Source organism: Hyaena hyaena, unplaced genomic scaffold (assembly GCF_003009895.1).
Source record: "Hyaena hyaena isolate Hyena2069 unplaced genomic scaffold, ASM300989v1 scaffold_1178, whole genome shotgun sequence".
In the NCBI taxonomy this organism is placed as follows: Eukaryota; Metazoa; Chordata; class Mammalia; order Carnivora; family Hyaenidae; genus Hyaena; species Hyaena hyaena.
The window spans coordinates 54,943-80,389 of record NW_024081806.1 but is presented as its reverse complement, the minus strand read 5'-3'; the positions used below and the strand labels follow the sequence as shown (position 1 = coordinate 80,389).

The 25,447-nt window shown below is 41.0% G+C and overlaps 1 protein-coding gene and 1 pseudogene across 1 annotated transcript; one reads left to right on the top strand and one right to left on the bottom strand.

The window, feature by feature from the left end:
* Window positions 1-4,248: 4,248 nt before the first annotated feature.
* On the bottom strand, window positions 4,249-10,374 carry RAB39B (RAB39B, member RAS oncogene family). Its single transcript, XM_039222668.1, has 2 exons — window positions 9,967-10,374; window positions 4,249-7,237 (listed from the first exon to the last, which is right to left on the bottom strand). Exons 1-2 carry the CDS (start codon window positions 10,179-10,181, stop codon window positions 6,811-6,813), a joined length of 642 nt encoding a protein of 213 aa, XP_039078599.1. The 5' UTR covers window positions 10,182-10,374; the 3' UTR covers window positions 4,249-6,810.
* Window positions 10,375-14,124: 3,750 nt separating this feature from the next.
* LOC120224456 lies at window positions 14,125-14,520 on the top strand (annotated as a pseudogene).
* Window positions 14,521-25,447: the final 10,927 nt, after the last annotated feature.

The following is a 25,447-nucleotide window of genomic DNA, read 5'->3' as shown; positions in this document are numbered from 1 at the left end:
AGAGTCCAAAAACAAATTCGTATATATGACAATATTTGAAAAGAGTAGGATTTCCAGTCACTGGAAGAAGCATGACATGTTCTATGGATTGTGTGGGGAAAATAGACATTTGGGAAGAACAGTTGGTATCCCTACCTCCACATCCTAAACAGAAGTCAATTCCCGAAGGATCCCTAGATGGATTATAGGAAATCCTGGTTTTCTAGTATTTTAGAAGTTATCTAAAACTAACACTATCACCATAAAGAATGGTGTAAATATACATGGTATAAAAATAAAAAAATATAAAATATTATCTGATACACATTAAGTGTTCTTTGCACCTTGTCCCCCAGCCACCCAGTTCCCCAACTCTGAGACAGTTGTTTCCAGTTTCTCATAGACAATGTGTAAAATAATGATTAATAAACAAAATATTATTTATTAGTAAATTATTTAATACTTATTTATTAAATACTAAAGACTTCTTTCTATATTACTAAACACCATAAATAAAGTTAAAAGTCAGAAAAACATGAAAATATAGAATAACATGTGGTGTATAAAGAATTTATTTTCCTATATAAGGAAATCTTATTAATTAATAAGAAAAAAGCCAGCACCTTATTATGAGTACTGTATGCAGTTGAAAGCGACAGAAAACCAATTAACCAGATATATGCAAATTATAAAATGTATATTATTCACCTCTCAGTTTGCAAAGAGTTAAAAGATTGACAATAATACTCATTATAGAGATTATCACACAGTCTTCATGGGTATTCAGTAAAAGCTTTCTAGAGAGCAATCTGCTTAATTATATCAAAATGTTAAATGTGTATATTCTTTGATTCATAAATTACACTATTATGATTTTGACTTGACATAATTGGTGAAATACACAAATATATGGATACATCACAAGATTACTTTAAAGCAGCAATGAGAATTTAATAACTTACTGTATAATGCTATTGTATCAGGAGACTTCCAGCTACGAGTTGAAAAAACGGCATAAACTAAAAAGGGATGTATTATATCATGTAATAAAGAATCTTAAGATAGTGTGGCTCTAAGGGAGGTTAAGTCTGTAGCTCAATGGCATCATCAAAAACCCAGATTTCTTCTGTGTCTGTCATCTTCAATATGTCAATGACCATTTTTCCTGATCACATTCAACAAATATGTATCAGGCACTAATTGACTATAGGAGATACAATAATAAGCAGAAAACCAACAATTCCTGCTTTCATGTATTTAGAAAAAATATACTGTACGTGTGCAAAAGGTAATAGCACGGTATGTGTTACATAATACAGTTTATGAAAAAGTTTCATTTAGGTGCAAACATAAAACACCCAAACATTTTTTGAGTATATTTACTATGTGACATTTACCCACTGCTAAGTACTTTATGTGGATTATCTCGTTTCACCCTCACAACAATTCTATGAGTTAAATATTATCATTGTCCAATTTAGTGTATGTGGTGCCCTGAGACTCTAAGAAATTGAATCACACATATATTAACTGGTAGAATCAGAATTCGAACCCATGTTTGTCTTACTCCGAAATCCATACTCTTACCCACTAACGTTTTGATAAATAAATAAATAAATAATAAATAAAACAAACGTCTAGAAGGAAATAGACCAGACTTTTAACAATCATTTTCTTTAGGAACTGATGACCTGAATGCAGCTGAGACACCACAAGAGCCAGGAGAAAGAGGGAGGGAAACAAAGTCAAAGGGTTCATTGATAGACACAATGGGCGGTGGTTGATTGCCTGAAGGTACTAGAGAAGTTTAAAATAGGGTTCATGGGTAGAGTAGACAGCCAGAACCTGTAATCAGGTTTCAGAGGCTATGTAAAATTTCATCATGGGGTGCCTGGGTGGCTCAGTCAGTCAAGAGTCCAATTCTTGATTTTGGCTCAGGTCATGATCTCAGTCGTGAGATTGAGCCCTGCGTCCTGCTCTGTGCTGACAGCCTGGAGCCTGCTTGGGATTCTCTCTCCTTCTCTCTGCCCCTCCTCCACTCATGCTTGCTCTTGTGCTCTCTTTGTGTCTCAAAATAAAAGAAAAATTTGGTCATGCTTTAGGATAGGGCCATGTGTGTATTTTACTGAAGTGAGGTAATAGTGAAGGTCATTGGATTACAGTAGGAGAATAAAACCACGATTCACTCAAATATTTATTGATTATTCAAGCGTATGTATATGTTACAGGTTGCAGAAACACTGGTGAACAAGATGAATAAGATTCTTACATTTGTGGAACTTACAGAGGCCAGATCTGGCAAGGCCTTGTAGCCATGTTAAGAAATGTAAGGTTTATTTGGATTTTGTTCTAAATGTGATGAGAAACCACTGATGAGTAGTAAGCAGGACGACTTGATCTGTTTTTCTGTTTTGAAAAGACCATTTTGGCTCTTATGTTGAGAATGTATCTTGGGAATAAGAACAGAAAGTAAGGTGACCACCTAGGTAGATACCGAAGTAGTTCAGGAAAGAGTTGATAGTAGCCTGGATGAAGGTGATAGCAATGGAGATGCTTGGTGATGGATTTGATACAGGAGGTAGGGAGAAAGAGGAGCTAAGGATATCTGCTAAGTTTCCATGTTGAACAAAGGGATGGATAGTGGTGTTATTTATAGAGATGAGAAAGATCGGGGCAGAAGGAACACATTCTGATCGATGCTGATTTCATATGGGATACAATAACTGAAGTGTGAGCAAAGGGAAGATTGTCTAGTAAGAGGAGAGCATAGAGAGCAAGGAAAAGAACTGGGAAAAAAAAGAAAAGGAAAGCCTTGGACTTCTAACAGAACTGAGAACAGTTCCCGAAGGGGCATGGTGTAGTCAGAAATCATTCCACCAACGCTGTGCTGACAAAGGTCACTCATGACTTCCGGCTCTCTTGAACCTTACAGGTATATTGTAGTCACTATCTTTCTGAAACCACTACCGCGCACTCCTTCCTGTGAAACTACACTCTCCGGGTTTTCCATTCTCTCCTCTGCAGTTTCTTTGCCCTTTATTGCTGTCCTCCAGGCAAGACTAAGGAGTTTCGCTCTATGTTGAGCTGCCAGGGACAACTTCCAGAGCTACATCTTCTCTAGAATCAGGAAGCTGCTTGCAGATTTTGAAGGCTGTTTGTTTCAAAATTTGATGGAGGTGAGGGAGAAATCCAGGCAGTTATCTCAGGAAAGAGAATTCCACATACAGCATAGAGCAAGTACAAAGGCCCTGAGGTGTGAATGTGCTTGGTGCATTTGAAGAGCGTTTCAACGTCTCAAGTATGGGCCTGATTCTGGTTACTTTTAAGGTAAAGCCAACATAACCAGAGAGATCCAATGTGGACTATGAAAGAGAGGAGTCAAGGATGACTCCAAGGTATTTGGCAAAAGTACACAGAAGGGCAAGGTTGCCATTTACTGAGGAAGGAAAGGTCATGGGAAGAACACATTTGGGGAGGAAGATTAGGAGCTTGGTTTGGGCCATGTTAAATCTCTGATGCGTAATAAACATTCAAATGGATATGCTGGGTAGGCAGCTGTTTATAAAGGTCTGGAGCCCATGGGAAAGAGACAAGCTGGAGATATAAATTCAGGACTCTGGCTTATAACTTGGTATTTATAGCCATGGGACTGAATAAGGTCACCAAAGGAATTAACCAAAGAAAAGATGATCAGGTCCTGGAGTTAAAAGGAGTGTTTTGAGGAGAATGGAATATTAACTATATTAAATGCCATGGCATTGTTGGTTTTTCCTTTCTACCTTCCTTCCTTCCTCACTCATTCGCTCATGACTATAAAAATGGTAAAGCTGCGCATAATTCAGCCTTCCTGTGCCTAGACTCAGAAGCAAACATCTTTCCCTTTTTTCCCCTCCCCTAAATATGCACCATCAACCACAGGCAGTGTTCTGAACTACTGTGTTCCAATCTGGGCCCCACACTCCAGGTGACCCTGACACAAAATGGATGTCATAGACTGGGACTCCAAACAGCAATTTAGGCTGCAGAAAAGATTTCTGGGGACGACAGTTGTAAACAGCTACGCGGTGTTATGGGATTCTCAGACAGTAGTGAGGTCTCTGTGACTTTCAACTTGATGATTATATAATTTTCAAAAGTCATATTCTTGTTCTGGCTCTCAGATACTGGTGAAGACTGTTTTGCATAGGATGTGTCATATGTAACTGATAGCCTGCAATGGTTACTATTGCGGTGACAGACTCTGGAAATAGCTACAACACACACTTGGAATCTCACAGTCACATAATCAACCATTTTACTAAATACAAGCAAATTCTCATTCACATACAGCTAAAGAAAACATTTTTCCACATTTCATTACAATGCACAACAAAGTGAGAAAAAGGATACAGTACATTTTATTCTGGAATATGGGACAATCCAATCCAACATGCAGTTGCAGTCTTTGTTACAAGTTAGTTGATCTTTTCTTTACCTATGTAGTAAAATAGCTTCTAAAGCTTCATCCTTAGTATTGTTTTAAGACCTGATTTTTTCACACTCAGTTTCTAAAAGCCACTTATTGCAGTGACAACAGCACTGGCTTCTACTAAAATGATTTTTAAAGTTTCTAGAACTTGTTTAAGCAATTAAGCTCAGCCACCTTTGCTGGATCCTATGCTGAGTATTTTTAAACCTGCCCTTAAAAATGCAAGGAATGGAAAAAGTATACATAGAATGTCTTTTAGACAAGAAAACCATGAAGTTTTGTTTCTATCCTTTTTTGGAACTGACAGAATCCACTGAAAAAACTCATGTACCCACTGGATAATCTTGCTTTCAGAATCTTCTTAATATAATTAAACATAATAGTTGATGACACTTTGTGTTAATCCTGTGCACCATCTTTTATTTGCCTTCTAAAACCTCAAAGCCGGCAACTTAACCACTGCAGCCAGGCCACGTCATGTGAAACGAATGGTTCAGGTGTAGTTGATGCCGCACGGCAGTCCAAGGTGGTTTGTTTCCATAATTCTCGCTATGTGGCTGCTTCTTTGTGGCTGAAGCACATTCCCGAAGTTTCAGATCCAGTCACATTCATAGTGAAGTTCAGGATTCCGTCTCAAAGCGATTTACCATTGTCAGGCTTTCCTGTCACAATGGATATGAGAAACCTGACTGTTCAGAATTGTTTTCTTACTGTGAAAAGTATGGCTTTTGCCTAGCTCAGCTGGCTACGATCTGAAAAATAATTTGAAGCACGACCTCTCTTCAAGAAGGTAATGGAACCTTAAGCCAACCATTTCAGTTTTCCGATGCAGTTAGACATCTGTTCACCTGAGAATTAGGAGCTGACTCTCGAGGGTAGACAAGGACCCAGTGTAGAATATGGCAAACAGGTGGCCAAGGTCGTTGTGAGGTGAGTGTTTCCCTCCATCCCACTCCCCATTGCTGCGTTTGGTTCCTTTTGCCAACACGTCCACTGTGTCTCAGTGAGAAGAACACTCGTAGCCCACACAGTTTTCATGTGTTTTTAGTTGTGCAATTACTCACTCGTTTAAAGCCCATGGTCAGTAGTAATACCTGAATCGGCTTTACCTTCGTTTCCTCCCCAGGTTCCCTCAGGATTATAGCTGAGTCGTAAGCAATAAGGAAACACCCTAGCACGTAGAGAACATTTATTTACAGTCATCTCTCTTCCAAAGTAAACAGATTAATAACAGTTCATTCATCTGACAGCAGGGACAAGATGGTGCGGCGGGACAAGAACTAGGAGTCAGGAGGCCTTCACCTTGGCCAAGAGAGGCTCCTGCGTCTTAGCTTACTCTTCTGTAAAATGGGGAAGAAAACCTTAGAGGCCTGCTGTTAACTCAAGTGACCGGTGGAAGTGTTTGTGAGGGCGAGGGCGGCGCCTCTTGCTGAGCAAATGTTGCCTCAGGGCTCTTTGCGAAGCAGTCCCTGAACTGCCGCCTCCAACCCGAAGGGACAGGCAGCTTGTGCGTTTTCAGTTAGGTCGAGTTAGGCCGCAGCTGCCCCTGCAGGGAAACCCCAGGCACGGTAGGGGCGTGTGTGTGTGTGTGTGTGTGTGTGTGTGTGTGTGGTTGGGTGGGTGTGTGTGTGGCATGGGTCGCAGGGTCCCTTTCTTCTACTTATATGGTAATCTGCATGGCACAGTTTCTTCCACACACTTGGTTATTCCATCACAAGGGTGTGCATTTTCTGGAATGTGATTTAAAAAATTATGTATAATGGCTTCCCTTTTCATATACACAGTCTTTTTACTAGAACAGGCCTCGAAAGGTCTTAGTAAATAGCTGGTCCGTGCCCCTCATTTTACAGACGAGCTGTTTGGAAGCTAATTGGTACCTTTTCACCAAACCCCGCACACACACTCAGTGTAGGATACTCTGACTGATTCAGTTGGTCTCGTAGTCTTTTTTAGTTTTGCTTATTGTTTCCAATGTGATACTTTTCCCCCCTTTACAGATTTATGTTTGTGACCTATGAATGAGCTGAAACACCAGGAAATAGCTGTCCTGTCTGTGGGTGTATTTTTCTGGGGCCCAGCTCCCCAAACCTCAGCCCCTTGACATGTGGTCCACAGAGAGCACGTGGAGCAGCCACCACTCACACTGGGCCATAAACAGTGCCCGGAATGAGTCCTTCAGTCCCAGGACCCAGGCTCCCACATCTGCCCGCCCGCCCTCCGCGGCCTGTCCAAGACCCCTTGAGAAGGAGGCTCACTTGTATGTAAAATGGAGGTTGAATTCTCTTTAGTCACGCAAGATTCTCTTCATTTTGATCGCTTTTAAGTTCGGGTGGGAGAGCATGTTTGGGAAGTAAAAGGGCTGACTAGCACAGACATCTCCTCTCTGACTTGACAACCTCTTCCGAAGAGTGAACCACGTTTGGTACAAATCCACTCTTCACCCCTTCCCATCCCTCCTGGATTGTAATATCCCCCCTTTTAACCAGCTCATAGATGTCTCTTGTCAGGTCTGTGAAGGCTTTCTCCACGTTAATGGCATCTCGGGCTGATGTTTCAATGTACTTCATGCCGTACGCAGCAGCCAGTTTCTCTGCCTCGTGGCGAGTCACTTGCCTCTGTGTATCCAGGTCACACTTGTGACCCACCAGAACAAATACAATTTGGTAGGGCTGAACGTGTACTTTGGTCTCTTCTAACCACTCATGGACATTCTGGAAGGACCTGCGGTTGGTAATGTCAAATAAGAGAAGGCCACCTACTGAGTTCCTGTAGTAGGCGCGAGTGATGGATCTAAAACACAAGAAAAGAGTAAAGAATAAAGGCCATGTCCAAACTCCTGTCCTTCAATGAACTCAGATCGTGCATTCTAGCGTGTCTGGTTATGGACACAGTCCTTTAGTTAAAAATGATTTTCCTTTTTCCTTAAACAATGGAATGCAGATGTCATTCTGTAATAACAATACACGAATTTTCAGTTGGGCAAAACTTTGAGATGGCATCTTCTAAAAATGAATGCTTATGGCCTTACAGTCATTTTCCCTCAATTCAGGTAGAACCACAGCTCACTCTCCCACCCTGGCAAAATGGGATACCTAAGCCCCAGGTAGCAAATGAAGCAAAATGAAATAATGAATGCTAAAGTGTTCTATGACCTGGAGAGCTCATTACAAATTGTAGTAGTTGAAACAGGACTTGAAAAGACTCAAAATGAACTTTCGATAGTCGACAGACATATATTGCAATAGGCTCCATTTTTCCCACTTCTCATTGCTATGTGTATCTATTATTATTACTATTATTTTACTCTAAGAGCGGTCCTCCATCTCTTCTCTGAGGAGAAACGCATTTTGTTTTTTTTATTTGCTAGGCCATGTGGGAATGGGAAAAAGAAGAATGGTCTGCAAAGGTCCTGACACACTTCACAGAGGCTGACTCAGGAGCTACCACTGTGAAAAACTGCCTAAAGAGCCAAAATTAACCCTTAAAGTGACATAATTTATGTAAAGCAATGTAATTAGAATATTTCTAAAACCTATTATACATGTGCTGTGCTTCTTAAACAGAGGAAACTGACTATATTTTAACTCCTTAACTTGACACATGTTATGGTACTTTGCTTATTAGAGGGTGTCGAACTATTTCTGCCTTTACAGTCACTGTGCTTTTTGATCTATGTCTATTCTTAGGTTTTCTGTCTTCTTGGATTAAAAAAAAAAAAAAAGATAAACAATAAGTGACTCAAGAGCTTAAAGCTTAGGACAAGTGGCCCAGTGATAAGAGAACAAACATCGTCCAGGGAATTAAAGTCCAAGCTAGAGGATGATAAGGACAAATGTCGCGAATGAGTTCAACCAAGCAAATCCGCCTTGGAGACAGAAAGTATTTCTGATTCCCTTCATGGAGAATGGCAGTTGTAATCAGAAAATTCAACATGAACAAAGGTTTTCATTTGTGAACAACTTGGTTTAGGAAATCAGTGAGCAAGCTGTAGATCCCTGTCAGAATGCTAAAAGACATTATTTATATTGATGGTCTGTGAGTATTTAGAAAGTAAGAAAGCCCTTTCCAAACACAACACGAGGCTACATAAAAATTAAAACCTTCTGTACATCAAAAAGTTTTTCTTAAAGTGACAAGACAAATGACAAACTGGGAAAATATTTTACAACGTACATGACAGAAAAGGATTAATAATCTCTAAGGAACTCTTACAAATCAATTTATCACCCGATAAATGATATAAGCAGTGGATAGGAAAAGGCTGTTCATACAGAGATTGCAGTAAACATATAAAAGACACCTTTCTTCATTTATAATATGAGAAATGAAATCACAGACTCCATGTGAACCTGTACGGGGACATTTGGCACCGTGTTGTTCGTGGAACTGGGGGAGGGGGAGGGACAACTTAAGTTTGTGGAGAACTCTTCTCTCTCCTCTTCCTGAACTACCTAGCCAGTATTTTCTGTGCTCAGTTAGCATTCAATAGATAAATGAAGAAATAATCCTAAACATATTTCAAAATGAACAAACACTATTGAGTCCTTTTGGTCCCGTTCCTGCTGCTTTCTGTGACTTTAGCTCCAATTGTTGTGTCAGAGTTTTCTGCACAGCACTGCTCTCTCTCCCTTGTCTTTATACAGGATGCTCTCGCTCCCTGGGCTTTTCCTGTCTCTGCTGGGCTAGTTCTACTCATCATGGCCTCATCTTCTGCAGAGAGCCTTGTCTGTGTTCACACACGTAATTACACATGGTACATACTACAAAGGAAAAACAAAGGGTTGTAAGAGAAAATTACACCTGTTCATTGATTACTCATTATATGCAAAGCGTTATAGTAGGGAGTGAGCATACAAATATGAACAGGACACTCTTTTGTATAATTGCTGATTATGTATTTCCTCCCTCTGTGCCAGCACAGAAGTTGCAACAAGGAAGGGCCTGTGTCTGTTTTGTTTACGAGGCATCCTCCTGTGTGTTTCCTTGGGCTGTTTCCCCAGAAACAAGCTCAGCGCTGGCATGCAGCGGATGATCACTGAATGTGTGCTGGTGGCAAGAAGGGATCAATAATCAGTATCTATTTCATGTAATTATGTGTGTGTGTGTGTCTCTTGATCTGTATCTAGGTCTATAGGTAGCTGTCTCTATAAACCACCTATCTATACCCGTCAGTTATGTTAGGTTGACCTGGGAACGTTTTTGAGAGTATGGAGCGTAAGGACTGAGACGGATAAATTACAGTGACCGATTCCAGCTAGTGTGTTAGGCACCGAGGGGCACATCGGTGGGGTGGAATTGTGGTGCAAGCAATACGCATCAGTGACCGGCCTTCCCGGCCAGGGCGCTTCTTTCCCTGCACTGAACTCCCAGGTAGCTGAAGGTGGGCTTGAGCAGAAACCCCCGGGGGCTGGGTATCGTCCCTAAGGGGCCGCGACCAGGACCAGGAAGTCCTCTTTCCCCAGGGGTTGTGCAAGCCCCGAAGACCCTCCCGCTGCTCGCGGCCCCGGCTGAGCTCCCACCTGAACCTCTCTTGACCCGCGGTATCCCAGATCTGGAGCTTGATGCGTTTTCCTGGCTCGATCTCCACCAGACGGGAGAAAAAATCCACCCCCACAGTGGGGTCCGAAACCTGGGCAAAGCGGCCCTCGGTGAAGCGGCGAATCAGACAGGACTTGCCCACCGTGGAATCCCCGATGACAATGAGCCGGAACTGGTATAGCCAGATGGCCTCCATGGCCAGAGATCAGCAGGTCTCCTTGGCCCGGGCCGGCCGTGGGCGGCGAGAGGGGCGCCCAGCCGAGGCCTCGGAGAGCGTCGCTTGGTCCGGATCTAGATCGGCCACGAGCACATCGCTGGCCTGGGAGCCGAGGCGAGGTAGGCCCAGGCGCAGGAAGAGCGAAGGAATGGATGCTGCGCTCGCAGAGGTGATGAAATGGCAGCAGCATCAGCACCACGCACTCTGACTCATCACTGACAACCAAGTTACTGTAATCCCGCGCGTAGACGCGACGCCCGGGACTGCCGCACTATCTGTAAAAGAAGCGCACACAGAAACAGCCGCGAAAACAGCTCCTTCCTTTCCTACTTCCTCCACCCACCTCCTCTTCTTTTAATTTTTCTTTCCATCGTCAAAAAGCAAAAGTAATACCTTTTCATTAAAACTAACAAAACAAAGCAAGGATGTACACAAAAGGTATGTCCATCATTGTCTGACCCCTCCCCCCCCCCGCCCCTTCCCCAAGATATTAACAGCTTGGGATATATTCTTCCATGTGTAGTTCCATGCAAATACATATGCACATAAAAATTCTTTTGCTGTTTGATGTTACAAAAATTGTATCAACTTGGACCATCACCCTGACATTTGCTGTTTGCAATTAATAAAGAATCTTAGAAGTCACTACCAACTCATTTTCCTTTTGCCATGACAATGCTGCAATAATGATTCTTGGTCACACATCCATTTTTTCTATGACATGGAGTCTTTCAAAGGGGAAGACGAAATCAAAGAGTATGAGCATTTTAAATGTAATGGATATGGACTTTGCAAAAACATTTACCAATTTAAATTCTACTTAGCAATGTGTAAAAAGACCATTTCTTCACCTTTTTTCAAGCATCATGTTATATTCTTTCCAAATTCTTGCCAGTCTGATGTACTTAAATAAAAACGTGATCATTGTTTTATTTTACATTTTCCTGACTACTAATGAGGTCAATACCATTTCGTGTGCATGGACCATTTGCATTTCCTCTTCTGGAAATTGCCTCTTGAAATCCTTTGTTCTTTTTTAAAAACTGTAATCCCTTATCATTGCCTTACTGAATTAAAAACAGCTTTATTGATATATAATTCACATACCATGCAATTCGCTCATTTGAAGTGTAGAATCCAATGCTTTTTAGTCTAGTCACAAACTTGTGCAACCATCACCACAGTCAGTTTTAAAATATTTTCAGGGGCACCTGGGTGGCTCAGTTGGTTAAGGATCCAACTTTGGCCCAGGTCCTGATCTCGTGGTTTGAGCACTGGAGTCCTGTGTCGCGCTCTGTGCTGACAGCTCAGAGCCTGGAGCCTGCTTCAGATTCTCTGTCTCCTCTCTCTGCCCCTCCCCTGCGTGTGCTCTCTCTCTCTCTCTCTCTCTTTCTCTCTCCCTCTCTCTCTCCTTCTCTCTCTCTCTCCCTCTCAAAAAGAAACATTAAAAAATATTTTCAATACGAGGTACCTGGGTGGCTCACTTGGTTAAGTGGCCGATTCTTGATTTCAGCTGAGGTCATGATCTCATGATAGTGGGATCCGGCTTCCCATGGAGGCTTCTTGGAATTCTCTCTCTCTCCCTCTCTCTCTGGCCCTCCCCCACTTGCACGCACTCTCCCTCTCTCAAGATAAACAAGTAAGCATTTTTAAAAAAGCAAATAAATATTTTCATCACCTCAAAAACAAATCATCCCTCCCTCCTGGCCCCTGGCAACCACAAATGTACTTAGTCTCTATATAGATTTCCTTATTCTGGGCATTTCATATAAATGAAATTCTAGAATATGGAGATGTTTATAGCTGGCTTCTTTCACTTAACATGTTTTAGAGGTTCATCCACATTCATTTTTATCACTAATATTCCACCAGGTGGGTATACCACATTTTGTTTATCTATTTATCTATTGGTAAACATTTGGGTTGTTTCCACACTTTGGCTGTTATAAATAATGCTACTATGAACATTTGTGTACAAGTGTTTGTTTGAACACATGCTTTGAACTCTTTTGGGTTTAAAACTTGGAGTGGAATTCCTGAGTTCAATGGTGACAATATTGAATCCTTCGAGGAAATGCCGGACTGTTTTCCATAGTGGCCACAATGCATGAGGCTTCTAATTTCTCCATATCTTTCCAACACTTGTTATTTTCTGACTTTTTGATTTTAGACATCCTAGTGGCTGTGAAGTGGTAGCTTATTGTGATTTTGATTTGCATTTCCCTGAGGACTAATATGACAGTGTGTATATTTTTGCACTTCTATTGGCCATTTGTATATCTTCCTTGATGAAATGTACACCCAGATCCTTTTCCCATTTTTATGTTTATTTATTTTTATTTTTTTAAAGTTTATTTATTTTGAGAGAGAGAGAGAGAGCTCGCTAGCAGGAGAGGGGCAGAGAGAGAGAGGAAGAGACAAAATCCCAAGCAGGGGGCTGAATCTCACAAGCTGTGAGATCATGACCTGAGCCAAAATGAGGAGTTGGACGCTTAACCAACTGAGCCACCCAGGTTCCCCATCTTTTCCCCATTTTTAAACAGTGCTGTTTGTCTTTTTATTATTGAGCTGTAACAGTTCTTTATATATTCTAGGTATGCCCTTCTCGGATACATGATTTATAAATATTTCTCCCATTCCGTGTACCTTTTTGCACTTTGCGCTTTCTTGAGGGTATTTCCTTGAAGCACCAAGTTTTAAATTTTGATGAACTAGAATTTTTTTTCCCGCTTTTGTTGCTTAGGCTTCTGGGGTTGTATCTAAGAGTACTTTGCCAAATTCAAGGTTATGAAGATTCACTCCTATGCTTTCTTCTAAGATTTTAACTCATACATTAGGTCTATGCTCTATTTTGAATTGATTTTTTATATAAGCTGTGAGCTAGGGGTCCAACTTCATTCTTTTGCATATGGGGAGCTAGGGCGAGTCCTCCTCCTATGTTCTTTTCCAAGATTGTTTTGGCTATTTGGGGCCTCTTTTAATTCCTTATGAATTTTAAGAGCGGCTTGTAAATTTCTGCAAATAAGGCACTTGGGATATTGATTGGGATATTGATTTATAGATCAATTTCATCTTAACAAAATTAAGTTAAATTAAATCTTCTAATACTTGAACATGAAATATCTTTCTACATATTTAGGTCTTTAAATTTTTACTTTAATAATTTTTTTTCAGTTTTCAGTTTACAAGTCTTTTTTTTTTTTTTTTTTTTTTTTACAAATAGTTTATTGTCAAATTAGTTTCCACATAACACCCAGTGCTCATCCCCAAAGTGCCCTCCTCCATGCCCATCCCTCCCTCCCCCTCACATCCATCAGTCCTCAGTTTTTGTCAGCATTCAAGAGTCTCTCATGGTTTGCCTCTCTCCCTTTCCCCCACCATTTCCGCCCTTCTTCTCCCCCTTGTTCCTCCGTCAAGTTCCTCCTAATCCTCCTATACGTGCAAACATATGGTATCTGTCCTTCTCTGCCTGACTTATTTCGCTCAGCATAACACCCTCAAGGTCCATCCATGTTGCTACACATGGCCAGATTTCATTGTTTCTCATTGCCATGTAGTATTCCATGGTATAGATAAACCACATCTTCTTGATCCATTCGTCTGTTGATGGACACTTAGGCTCTTTCCATGTTTTAGCTATTGCGGAGAGTGCTGCTGTGAACATTGGGGTCCATGTGCTCCTATGCCTCAGCATTTCTGTATCCCTTGGGTAAATTCCTAGCAGTGCTATTGCTGGGTCATAGGGGGGTTCTATTGTTAGTTTCTTCAGTTTACAAGTCTTAACACTTCTTTGGTTAAGTTATGACTAAGTATTTTATTCTTTTTGATGCTACTGTGAATGAAGTTGTTCTCTTAATTTCATTTCCAGGTCGTTTCATTGCAAGTGTATAAAAATACAACAGAGGCTGTCTGTGTGGGCGTGATGGCTTCAGGATTACTTCACGGAGTTGGAGCACTGGCTGCACAGGCCCTCAGTCAGGGCCCACGGTCCCAACGGAGTCCCCCTGGTGCGCTCCATGCCACCTGGAGGCGGTGTTCCTACTGGGAGGAGGAGGTGGCTGGGCTGGAGGGGAAGGTCATGAGGGCTGCACAGAAGGGAACCCTACAACATGCTAGCCCCCAGGCAGCTTCAGGCACCAAAAAAGACCCTACTCTAGTCCCATCTGTCACCAACAAGCAAATAGTGCTGCTTCTGTGAAGAGGACAATACTGCCATCATCTGGTTCTGGCCGCAGAGAGGAGAGGCCCAGTGAGGACCTAGTTGGGGACCCATTACGAGCTGGTGCCCCACCAGTTGGCCACTGAGCCTTTGCACTAACTTACTCAAATGTGCTGTAGGGACACCTGGGGGGCTCAGTCGGTTAAGCGTCCGACTTTAGCTCAGGTCATGATCTCAGGGTTCCGTTCGTGAATTCAAGCTGACTGACAGCGCAGAGCCTGGATCCGGCTTCAGATTCTGTGTCCCCCTCTCTCTCTTCCCCTCTCCTGCTCGTGCTCTCTCTCTCTCTCTCTCTCTCTCTCTCCAAAATATATAAATGTTAAAAAAATTTTTAATTAAAAAAATTTGTGGATGTTGAGTCAAACTTGCATTCCTGGTGTAAATCCTACTTGATCATGGTGTATAATTTTTTAAATATGTTGTTACACTTGATTTGTTAGTATTTTGTTGAGAATTTTTTCACTCAAGTTCATAGTATTTATTGGTCTGTAGTTTTCTTTTATTGTGATGTCCTCCTCTGGTTTTAGCATCAGGGTAATATTGGCCTCATAACAGGAGTTTGGAAGTGTCCCTTCCTCTTCTGTCATTTGGAATAGTTTGTGAAGAATTGGTCTTAATTCTTTAAATGTTTGCTAAAACTCAAGTCATCTGGGCCTGTGCTTTTCTTTGTGGGTAGTATGTTGACTGCTAATTCAGTCTCTTGTTATAAATCTACTCAGATTCTCTATTTCTTCCTCTTTTAAAAATTTCTAATGCATTTTGTTTGACCAAATATATCCAAATCTATACTCAATTTTATAATCAACGACTCAGTTTATAATCAATATAAAAGTATGAATGAAATGTTTTATATATTTTTGTACTAAGCCTTGGAACTCTCATGTGTATTCTGCACCTACGGCTTTGTCGCTTGTGGCTTGTGGCTTGTGGCAGTGTGGCTCCCTCCGTAGAGGCTGCCCCCTACCTCCTTCCCCTACAACTCCTTCTCCAGAGCAGCTGGCTAGTGCCTTAGCCCCACCCCACCCCCCTCTCCGGTTACATCACAGAGCCCGCCCCGCAGGTCGGGGGTGAGGAGATGTTCCCGCCCTGCCCTGAGTGCTCAGATGCTCACATTCTCCCCACCTCCCTACCTAAGTTCTAAAAGGAAGTGAAGACCCCCTATCCCCACAGAGCCATGAGGGTGGGGTCTGCCAGCTGGCCACTGGGGTTAAAAGGCCAGAGGCAGTAGTCCAAAGCCCCCTGGGTACTTCATCCCAGTGCCCGCCCCCCCCCCCCCCCCCCCCCCCCCCCCCCCCCCCGCTCTAGCCACCATTTCCTCTTGAGTCAGCTTCACCAGTTTGTATCTTGGTTGGAATTTTTCCATTTCATCTAAGTTATCCGATTTGTTGGCATACGCTTCTTCATAGTATTCCTTTATAATCCTTTAAGATTTTGTACGGTCATTTGTAATGTCCCCTCTTTCATTTCTGATTCTAGTAATTTGAGTCTTCACTCTCTCTTTCTTTCCTTGCTCAATCTAGCTAAAGGCCTGTCAATTTTGTTCACCTTTTCAAAAAACCAATGTTCCCATTTGTCAAATCTATTTTTAATTTAAGTTTACTTTCCATTTCATTTATCTCTGCCATAATTATTATTATTTCCTTCATTCTCCTTGATTTACTTGTAGTTTGCTTATCTTTTCTCCAGTTTATTAATGTATAAGATTAGGTTATCGATATGAATTTTCCTTTTTTCTTAACATACGCATTTACAGCTATACATTTCCTTCTGAGAACTGCTTTATCTGCATCTCGTTAAGTTTCAGTATCCTGTGTCTTTGTCCTCATTTATCTAAAAGTATATTCTGATTGGGGCACCTGGGTGGCTCAGTCAGTTAAGCGTCTGACTTCAGTTCAGGTCACGATCTCCCAGTTCATGTGTTCGAACCCTGCGTCGCGCTCTGTGCTGACAGCTCAGAGCCTGGAGCCTGCTTCGGATTCTGTGTCTCCCTCTCTGTGCCTCCCCTGCTCATACTCTGTCTCTCTTTCTCTGAAAAATAAATAAACATTAAAAAATGTTTAAAAAAAAGAAACACAATAAAAGTATATTCTGATTTCTATTTTGATTTCTTTTTCGAGCCATTTGTTACTTAGGAGTGTTTTGTTTAAAACTATTTTTTAAAATATTTTTATTTATTTCTAGGAGAGAGAGAGAGAGAGACAGCGTGAGCAGGGGAGGGTCAGAGAGGGAGGGAGTCACAGACTCTGAAACAGGCTCCAGGCTCTGAGCTGGCAGTCAGCACAGAGCCCGACGCGGGGCTCGAACCCACGAACCGCGAGATCATGACCCAAGCGAAAGTCGGACGTTTAACTGACTAAGCCACCCAGGCGCCCCTTAAAACTATTTTTTAAAGTTTTTTTTTTATTTTAAAAGCGAGAGACAGACAGAAAGAGAATCCCAAGTAGGCTCCGCACTGTCAGCCCACACTCACGAATCGTGATAATGACCTGAGCCAAAATCGAGTCTGACGCTTAACCAACCGAGACACCCAGGCAACCCATAGGAGTATTTTGTTTAATTTCTATATATTTGTGTTTCCCACATTTTTTCTTGCTATGCTTTTTAATTGTACTCCATGTGGTCAGACATACTTTGCATGGTTTGTATCCTTTCAAATTTCTTGAGGTCATTTTATGGCATACCATATGGGTTTATTCTGGAGACTGTACCACGTGCAGTTGAGAAAAATGTTTATTCTGTTTTCGGGTGGACTGTTCGGTATATGTGTCTTAGGTCTAGTTGGTTTTTAGTGTTGTCCAAGACTTTTATTTTTTTTGTTGATCTTCTATACAATCGTCCTATCCTATTGGAAGTGGGGTGTGAAGTGTTCACTATTTTTGTAGAAATATTTCTCACGTTAATTCCATCAGTTTTACCCCATGTATTTTGGAGCTCGGTTGTTGGATGCCTAAATGTTTGGGAGTCTATTTTGTGTGATACTATTATAAACTCTTCAGCTTTTTTTGTAGTTGCTGTTTGAATGATCTATCTTTTGCGATATATATACATATGTATTTAATTGTATTCCATGTGGTCAGAACATATATGAATATATATAATATATATATTTATTTTTAATCAGCTTGTATTGTGGGGTTAAAACCATCTAACAATTGTTAACAACAGTTCAATATTGGTTTCAGGAGTAGAATTCAGTGATTCATCACTTACATTTAATTCTCAGTGCTCATCACAAATGCCCTGTTAAGCATTTCTACTGTATATATACAGTTGTCTCACTTTTAAAAATCCAGTCTCACAATCTTTGCTTTTTTATTAGGTTTTGTTATTGTAATCATTGGTATAATTGGATTTACACATGCCATTTTATTTTATTTTATTTTATTTTATTAAAATTATTTTAAATGTTTTTTTATTTATTTCTGAGAGAGAGAGAGAGAGAGAGAGAGAGAGACAGCGTGAGCAGGGGAGGGTCAGAGAGAGAGGGAGACACAGAATTCGAAACAAGTTCCAGGCTCTGAGCTGGCTGTCAGCACAGAGGCTGATGCAGGGCTCGAACCCACAAACTGTGAGATCATGACTTGAGCCAAAGTTGGACGCTTAACCGACTGAGCCACCCAGGTGCCCCTATTTTTCACTTTTCTATATATCTTAGAGGTTTTTTATTCCCCTATTCCTCATTTATTATTTTTTGCTTTAAATTAATATTTCAAAAAATTGAAATATAATTAACATACAGTGTTATATTAGTTTCAGGTATACAATATAATGATTCAACAATTCTATACATTACTCAGTGCTCATCAAGATAAGCATATTTTTAATTCCCTTTCACCTATTTCACCCATCCCTGCCCCTCACCTTCCCTCTGGCAACCACTAGTTTGGTCTCCGTAGCTAAGAGTGTGGTTTTTTTCTTTGTCTCTTTTTCCTTTCTTCCTTCCTTTTGTTTCTTAAATTTCACATATGAGTGAAATCATATGGTATTTGTCTTCCCCTGACTGACTTATTGTACTTAGCATTACACCCTCTAGGTCCATCCATCCGTGTTGGTCCAAATGACAAGATTTGATTCTTGTATTAAGTTTTTATTTAAACTTCAGTTAATTAACATACAGAGTAATATTAGTTTCAGGTGTACAATTTAGTGATTCAACACTTCCTTCTAACACCTGGTGTTCATCACAAGTGCCCTCCTCAATTCCCATCACCTATTTTATTTATTTGTTTGTTTGTTTGTTTACTTATAAGTTTACATCCAAGTTACTTAGCATATAGTGCAATAATAATTTCAGGAGTAGATTCCAGTGATTCATCCCCTATGTATAACACCCAGTGCTCATCCCAACAAGTGTCCTCCCTAATATCCCTTGTCCATTTAGCCCCTCTTCCCACCCACAACCCCTCCAGCAATCTTCAGTTTGTTCTCTATTTAAGACTTTATTTTAAAGGCTTGTTAATTATATTATTTTTGCTTCCGTTCCCATATTTTCATCTGTTTTGTATTTTATCTTGTTTCTTTTTTTCAAAAACATTTTATTTATTTCTGAGAGAGAGAGAGAGACAGCGTGAGCAGGGGAGGGTCAGAGAGAGAGGTACAGAATCTGAAATAGGCTCCAGGCTCTGAGCTGTCAGCACAGAGCCCGACGCGGGGCTTGAACCCACGAACCATGAGATCATGACCTGAGCCGAAGCTGGACGCTTAACCGACTGAGCCACCCAGTCACCCTGGTTTGTATTTTAAAGTCCTCATATAAGTGAAGTCATATGATATTTGTCTTTCACTGACTGGCTAATTTTCCTTAGCATAATGCCCTCTAGTTCCATCCATGTAGTTGCAAATGGCAAGATTTCATTCTTTTTGATTGCTGAGTAATAGCCCATTGTACGTATATACCACATCTTCTTTATCCATTCATCTGTCAGTGGGCATTTGGGCTCTTTCCATACTTTGGCTGTTGTCGATAGCACTGCTATAAACATTGGGGTGCATGAGCCCCTTTGAAACAGCATATCCTGGGATAAATACCTAGTAGTGCAATTGCTGGGTCATAGGGTAGTCCTTTTTTTAAGCTTTTGAGGAACCCCCATACTGTTTTCCAGAGTGGCTGCACCAATTTGCATTCCCACCAGCCGTGCAAAAGAGATCCTGTTTCTCCACATCCTCGCCAACATCTTTTGCTGCCTGACTTGTTAATTTTAGCCATTCTGTCTGGTGTGAGGTGGTATCTCATTGTGATTTTAATTTGTATTTCCCTGATGATAAGTGATGTTGAACATTTTTACATGTGTCTGTTAGCCATGTGGATGTCTTTTTGGAGAATTGTTTATTCATGTCTTTTGCCCATTTCTTCACTGGATTATTCGTTTTTTGGGTGTTGAGTTTGGTAAGTTCTTTATAGATTTTGGAGACTAACTCTTTATCTGATATATCATTTGCAAATATCTTCTTCCATTCCATCAGTTGCCTTTTACTTTTGCTGATTATTTCCTTTGCTGTGCTGAAGTTTTTATTTATTTATTAAACAGTTTTAATGTTTTATTTATTTCTGAGAGAGAGACACACACACACAGCATGAGCAGGGGAGGGCCAGAGAGAGAGAGAGACATGGAATCCGAAGCAGGCTCCAGGCTCTGAGCTGGCTGTCAGCACAGAGCCCAATGCTGGGCTCGAACCCACGAACCGTGAGATCATGTCCTGAGCCGAAGTCAGACGCTTAACTGACTGAGCCACCCAGGCGCCCCTGAAGTTTTTATTTTGATGAGGTCCCAATAGTTAATTTTTGCTTTTATTTCCCCTTGCCTCCAGAGACGTGTTGAGTAAGAAGTTGCTGCGGCCAGGGTGAAAGACGTAATTAATTGCCTGCTTTCTCCTTGAGGATTTTGATGGCTTCCTGTCTTACGTTTAGTTTTTTCATCCATTTTGAGTTTATTTTTTGTGTATGGTGTAAGAAAGTGACCCAGTTTTATTTTTTTGCATGTCGCTGTCCAGTTACCCCATCACTACTTGCAGAAGAGACTGTCTTTATTCCATTGGATATTCTTTCCTGCTTTGTCAAGGAATAGTTGGCCCTACAGTTGTGGGTCTATTTCTGGGTTCTCTATTCTCTTCCATTGATCTGAGTGTCTGTTTTTGTGCCAGTACCATGCTGTCTTGAAGATTACAGCTTTGTAATGCATCTTGAAGTCCGGGATTGTGATGCCTCCAGCTTTGGTTTTCTTTTTCAGGATTGCTGTGACTATTCAGGGTCTTTTCTGGTTCCATACAAATTTTAGGATTGTTTGTTCTAGCTCTGTGAAGAATGCTGGTGTTATTTTGATAGGGATTGCACTGAATGTGTAGATTGCTTTAGGTAGTATCAACATTTTAACAATATTTGTTCTTCCAACCCATGAGCATGGAATAGTTTTCCATTTTTTTGTGTGTGTCTTCTTCAATTTCTTTCAAGCTTTCTATAGTTTTCAGTGTATAGATTTTTCACTTCTTTGGTTACATATTCCTAGGTATTTTGTAGGTTTTGGTGCAATTGTAAATGGGATCAATTCCTTGATTTCTCTTTCTGTTGCTTCATTATTAGTGTATAGAAAAGTAGCCGATTTCTGTGCATTGATTTTTATATCCTGCCAGTTTGCTGAATTCATGGATCAGATCTAGCCGGTTTTTGGTGGAATCTTTTGGGATTTCCATATAGAGTATCATGTTGCCTGTGAAAAGTGAAAATTTGATTCCCTCCTTGCCAATTTGGGTGCCTTTTATTCCTTGGTGTTGTCTGACTACTGAGGCTAGGACTTCCCATACTATGTTGAATAACAGTGGCAAGGGTAGACATCTCTGTCGTGTCCCTGACCTTAAGGAGAAGGCTCTCAATTTTTCCCCATTGAGGATGATATTAGCATTGGGTCTTTCATATATGGCTTTTATGATCTTGATGTATGATCCTTCTATCCCTACATTCTTGAGGGTTTTTATCAAGAAAGGATGCTCTATATTTATCAAATGCTTTCTCTACAAATATTGAGAGGATCATGTGGTTCTTGTCGTTTCTTTTATTGATGTGATATATCACATTGATTGTTTTGTGGATACCGAACCAGACCTGCATCCCAGGTATAAATCCCACTTGGTCGTGGTGAATAACTCTTTTAATGTATTATTGGATCTGGTTGCCTAGTATCTTGTTGAGAATTTTTGCATCAATGTCCATCAGGGAACTTGGTCTGTAGTTCTTTTTAATGGAGTCTTTGGTTTTGGAATCAGGGTAATGCTGGCTTCATAGAATGAGCTTGGAAGATTTCCTTCCATTTGTATTTTTTGGAACAACTTCAAAACAGTAGGTGTCAACTCTTCTTTAAATGTTTGGTAGAATTCCCCTGGAAAGCCATCTGGACCCGGACTATTGTTTTTTGGGAGATTTTTGGATGACTAATTTGATTTCTTTACTGGTTATGGGTCTGTTCAAATTTTCTATTCTTGTTTTTGTTTTGGTAGTTTATATTTTTTTAGAAATTTGTCCATTTCTTCCTGATTGCTCATTTTATTGACATATAATTGCTCATAATATTCTCTTATTATTGTTTGTATTTCTTCTGTGTTGGTTGTGATCTCTCATCTTTCATTCTTGATTTTATTTATTTGGGTCTTTTCCTTTTTCTTTTTGGTCAAACTGGATAGGGGTTTATCAATTTTGTTAATTCTTTCAAAGAACCAGCTTCTGGTTTCATTGATCTCTTCTGCTTTTTTTTTTTTTTTTTTGTTTTGATAGCATTGATTTCTGCTCTAATCTTTATTATTTTCTGTCTTCTGCTGACTTTTGGATTTATGTGCTGTTCTTTTTCCAACTCTTTAAGGTATAAGGTTAGGTTGTGTATCTGAGGCCTTTCTTCCTTCTATAGGAAGGCCTGGATTGCTATCTACTTCCCTCTTATGACCGCCTTTGCTGTGTCCCAGAGGTTTGGGGCTATGGTCTTAACATTTAATTGGCTTCCATGTACTTTTTAATTTCCTACTTAACTTCTTGGTTAGCCCATTTATTCTTTTTTTTTTTTTTAATGTTTTTTATTTATTTCTAGGAGAGAGAGAGAGACAGCGTGAGCAGGGGAGGGTCAGAGAGAGAGGGAGTCACAGACTCTTAAACAGTCTCCAGGCTCTGTGCTGGCAGTCAGCACAGAGCCCGACGCGGGGCTCGAACCCACGAACCGAGAGATCATGACCTAAGCGAAAGTCAGACGCTTAACCGACTGAGCCACCCAGGCGCCCCTATGATATGCCTTGCTGATGGTCAGTTTTTGTTAAAGCTAATGGGAGTCCTCTGTGCTTCCCGGATTTTGACGTCTGTGTCTTTCCCCAGGTTAGGAAAGTTTTCTGCTATTATTTGCTCACATAAACCTTCTATCCCTTTTTCTCTCTCTTCATTTTCTGGGAACCCTATGATTTGGGTGTTATTCCTTTTTAATGAGTCACTGAGTTCTGTAATTCTTATGTCATGCTTTTTTGCCTTTGTTCCCCTCTTTTTTTTCTGCTTCATTATTTTCCCTAAGTTTGTCCTCCCTATCGCTGATTCACTGCTCTGCTTCATCCTTGCCACCATGACATAAATGCAGTTCATTTATACCATTTTTAATTTCGTCCTAAGTAGATTTTACTTCTTTTATCTATGCAGAAAAGGATTCCCCGGCTAGGATTTTTATTATCGTGATTCTAAATTCTGGTTCAGACATCTTGTTTGTATCTGTGTTGATTAAGTCCCAGGCTGTCATTTCTTCCGATTCTTTCTTTTGGAGTAAATTCCTTTGTTTCATCATTTTGAAGGAAGAAAACTAATAAAATGAAAAATAAAAAATTAAAATAAAAAATTAAAAACAATACCAAAAAATCAAATAAAGGGTGTTAGCTCCTAGGTATGTTTTGGGCTAGCTGTTGAAAGAAGCTTGATAGAATAGATACAAAAGGGGGAAAAAAAGAAAAGAAAGAAAGAGGGAAAAAAAGAAAATGTTTAAAAATTTAGAAAGATGAGTGCGATAAAATAGAATAAAATGAAATGATGAAAGTAAAATGGAATATAAAAAAATTTACAAAAATTAAAAAATATAGTAGAAAAAGTTGAAAAATACTTTTATAAAAAGGGAAAATAAAAGTAAAAATTTTCTCTTTATGTATTGAAGAATAAGAAAGGAAAAAGAAAACTATTGAATAGATGGACCAGCAAACAATGAAATAAAGTTGCAATTGCATCGATTTCCCCTCGAAGTCAAACAAACTATGAAGCACTTAATGGTTCGGCCACCGAGCAGGTGGAGAGACCTGTGTTTGTCAAGAGAGCATGCTGTTCGCCCAGTTGGGCGGGGTTCAGTGTAACATCTCTGTTCTCCACTAGATGGCACTGCTTAGCTCACGGGGGTGGATCGTTATGGCGCATGTAGCCATGTATGTGTATGTGCAAGAGAGGTGAAAATGGCTACCCAGTCTCTGGTATCAGAAGTCTGTACCCTCCCAGACCAGCAATCAAGCACCCCTGCTTTGTCTCCGGCTTCTGTCCACTTCCTGCTTCTACACTGTCCATGACCAAGCCCTCAGCCTGCCAGGCGGCACCTCCCTCCTGAGTTTTAGCTCAGATGCGGCTGTGTTTCCTGACCCCTCACTCCTGAGGGACTGTGGCTTTGACCTCTTCTGACCCTCTAGGGGCGGGTCTCCCCGAGCAGTGGCTGGGTGGTGGCCTCACCCGGGAATGTCCATGGGACCGTGCCACTTCCATGCCCAGAGACTGTGGCTGGGTGCCAGCCCGCCCCAGTAAAGGTTCACGCAGTCGTGTAGCAGCAGCATTTCAGGGATTATGGAAAATCGCAGCACACATCTGGGAGCAGGCTTCACCCTTACCTTCACCCTGACCTTGTCCAGCACCAGCCAATGTGGTTGTTCTCTGGGGTCCTCTGGGACCTTTGCCTGTGGGGAGGCTGCACAGCCTCTACCGAAAGTCCTCCCAGCCGCGGAACCGCCTCTCCCCGTGAGGCCCGAGGACCCCTCGGCCTCACTCCGCTCTTGGATATTTGCCCTTCCCACCAGAGCACCGCCAGGTATGGAGCTGCGGAGTTTCAGACTCTGTGCTCCCCTTGTTTCTAGCGTCTCAGTGGAATTTGATCCCTCTCCTTTGTCCTCTCCCCGTGTTTCTGTTCAGTCCGCTGTTTCTCTTTCCAGCTGCTTTTGGTAGATGGGGAGTGCTTTTCCTGTACTCTCCCCCCGTCTCCATCCTCTCTCCACCAGCAAAAACATCCCCTTGCTTTCCACGGCTTCTCTCTCCCGCAGTCCACCTCTCCGTGCCACGTACCTGCCAAGTTCTGTGGTTCCAGTTGTGCAGATTGTTGTTAACCCTCAGATCAGTTTTCTAAGTGTGCAAGATGGTTTGGTGTTGATCTAGCTGCATTTCAGGGACAATAGAAGAAAAAAATAGGTCCATGCTGCTCTGCCATCTTGGCCCCTCTTCTCTCCCCATCACCTATTTCACCCCTTCTTCACCCACCTCCCCTCTCCTAACCATCAGTTTCTTTTCTGTAGTTAAGAGTCTGTTTCTTGCTTTGCCTTTCTGTCTCTTTTTTCCCTTTGATCATGTTTTGTTTCTTAAATTCCAAATATAAGTGAAGTCCTATGGTATTTGTCTTTCTCTGACTGACTTATTTCACTTAGCATTGTACCCTCCAGATCCATCCATGTTGTTGCAAATGGCAACATTTCACTCTTTTTGATGGCTGAGTAATATTCCATTATATAGCATGTGATATATACACCACACCTTCTTACCCATTCATCAGTTGAGGGAATTTGGGCTGTTACCATAGTTTTGCTAAGGTGGATAATGCTGCTGTAAATACCAAGGTGCATAGATCCCTTCGAATTAGTATTTTGTATTCTTTGGGTAAATATCTAGTACTGCAATTGCTGGATTGTAAGATAGTTGTATTTTTAACTTTTTTGGGAACCTCCGTGCTGTTTTTAAGAGTGGCTGAAACACCTATCAATAAAATCTACAAAAATA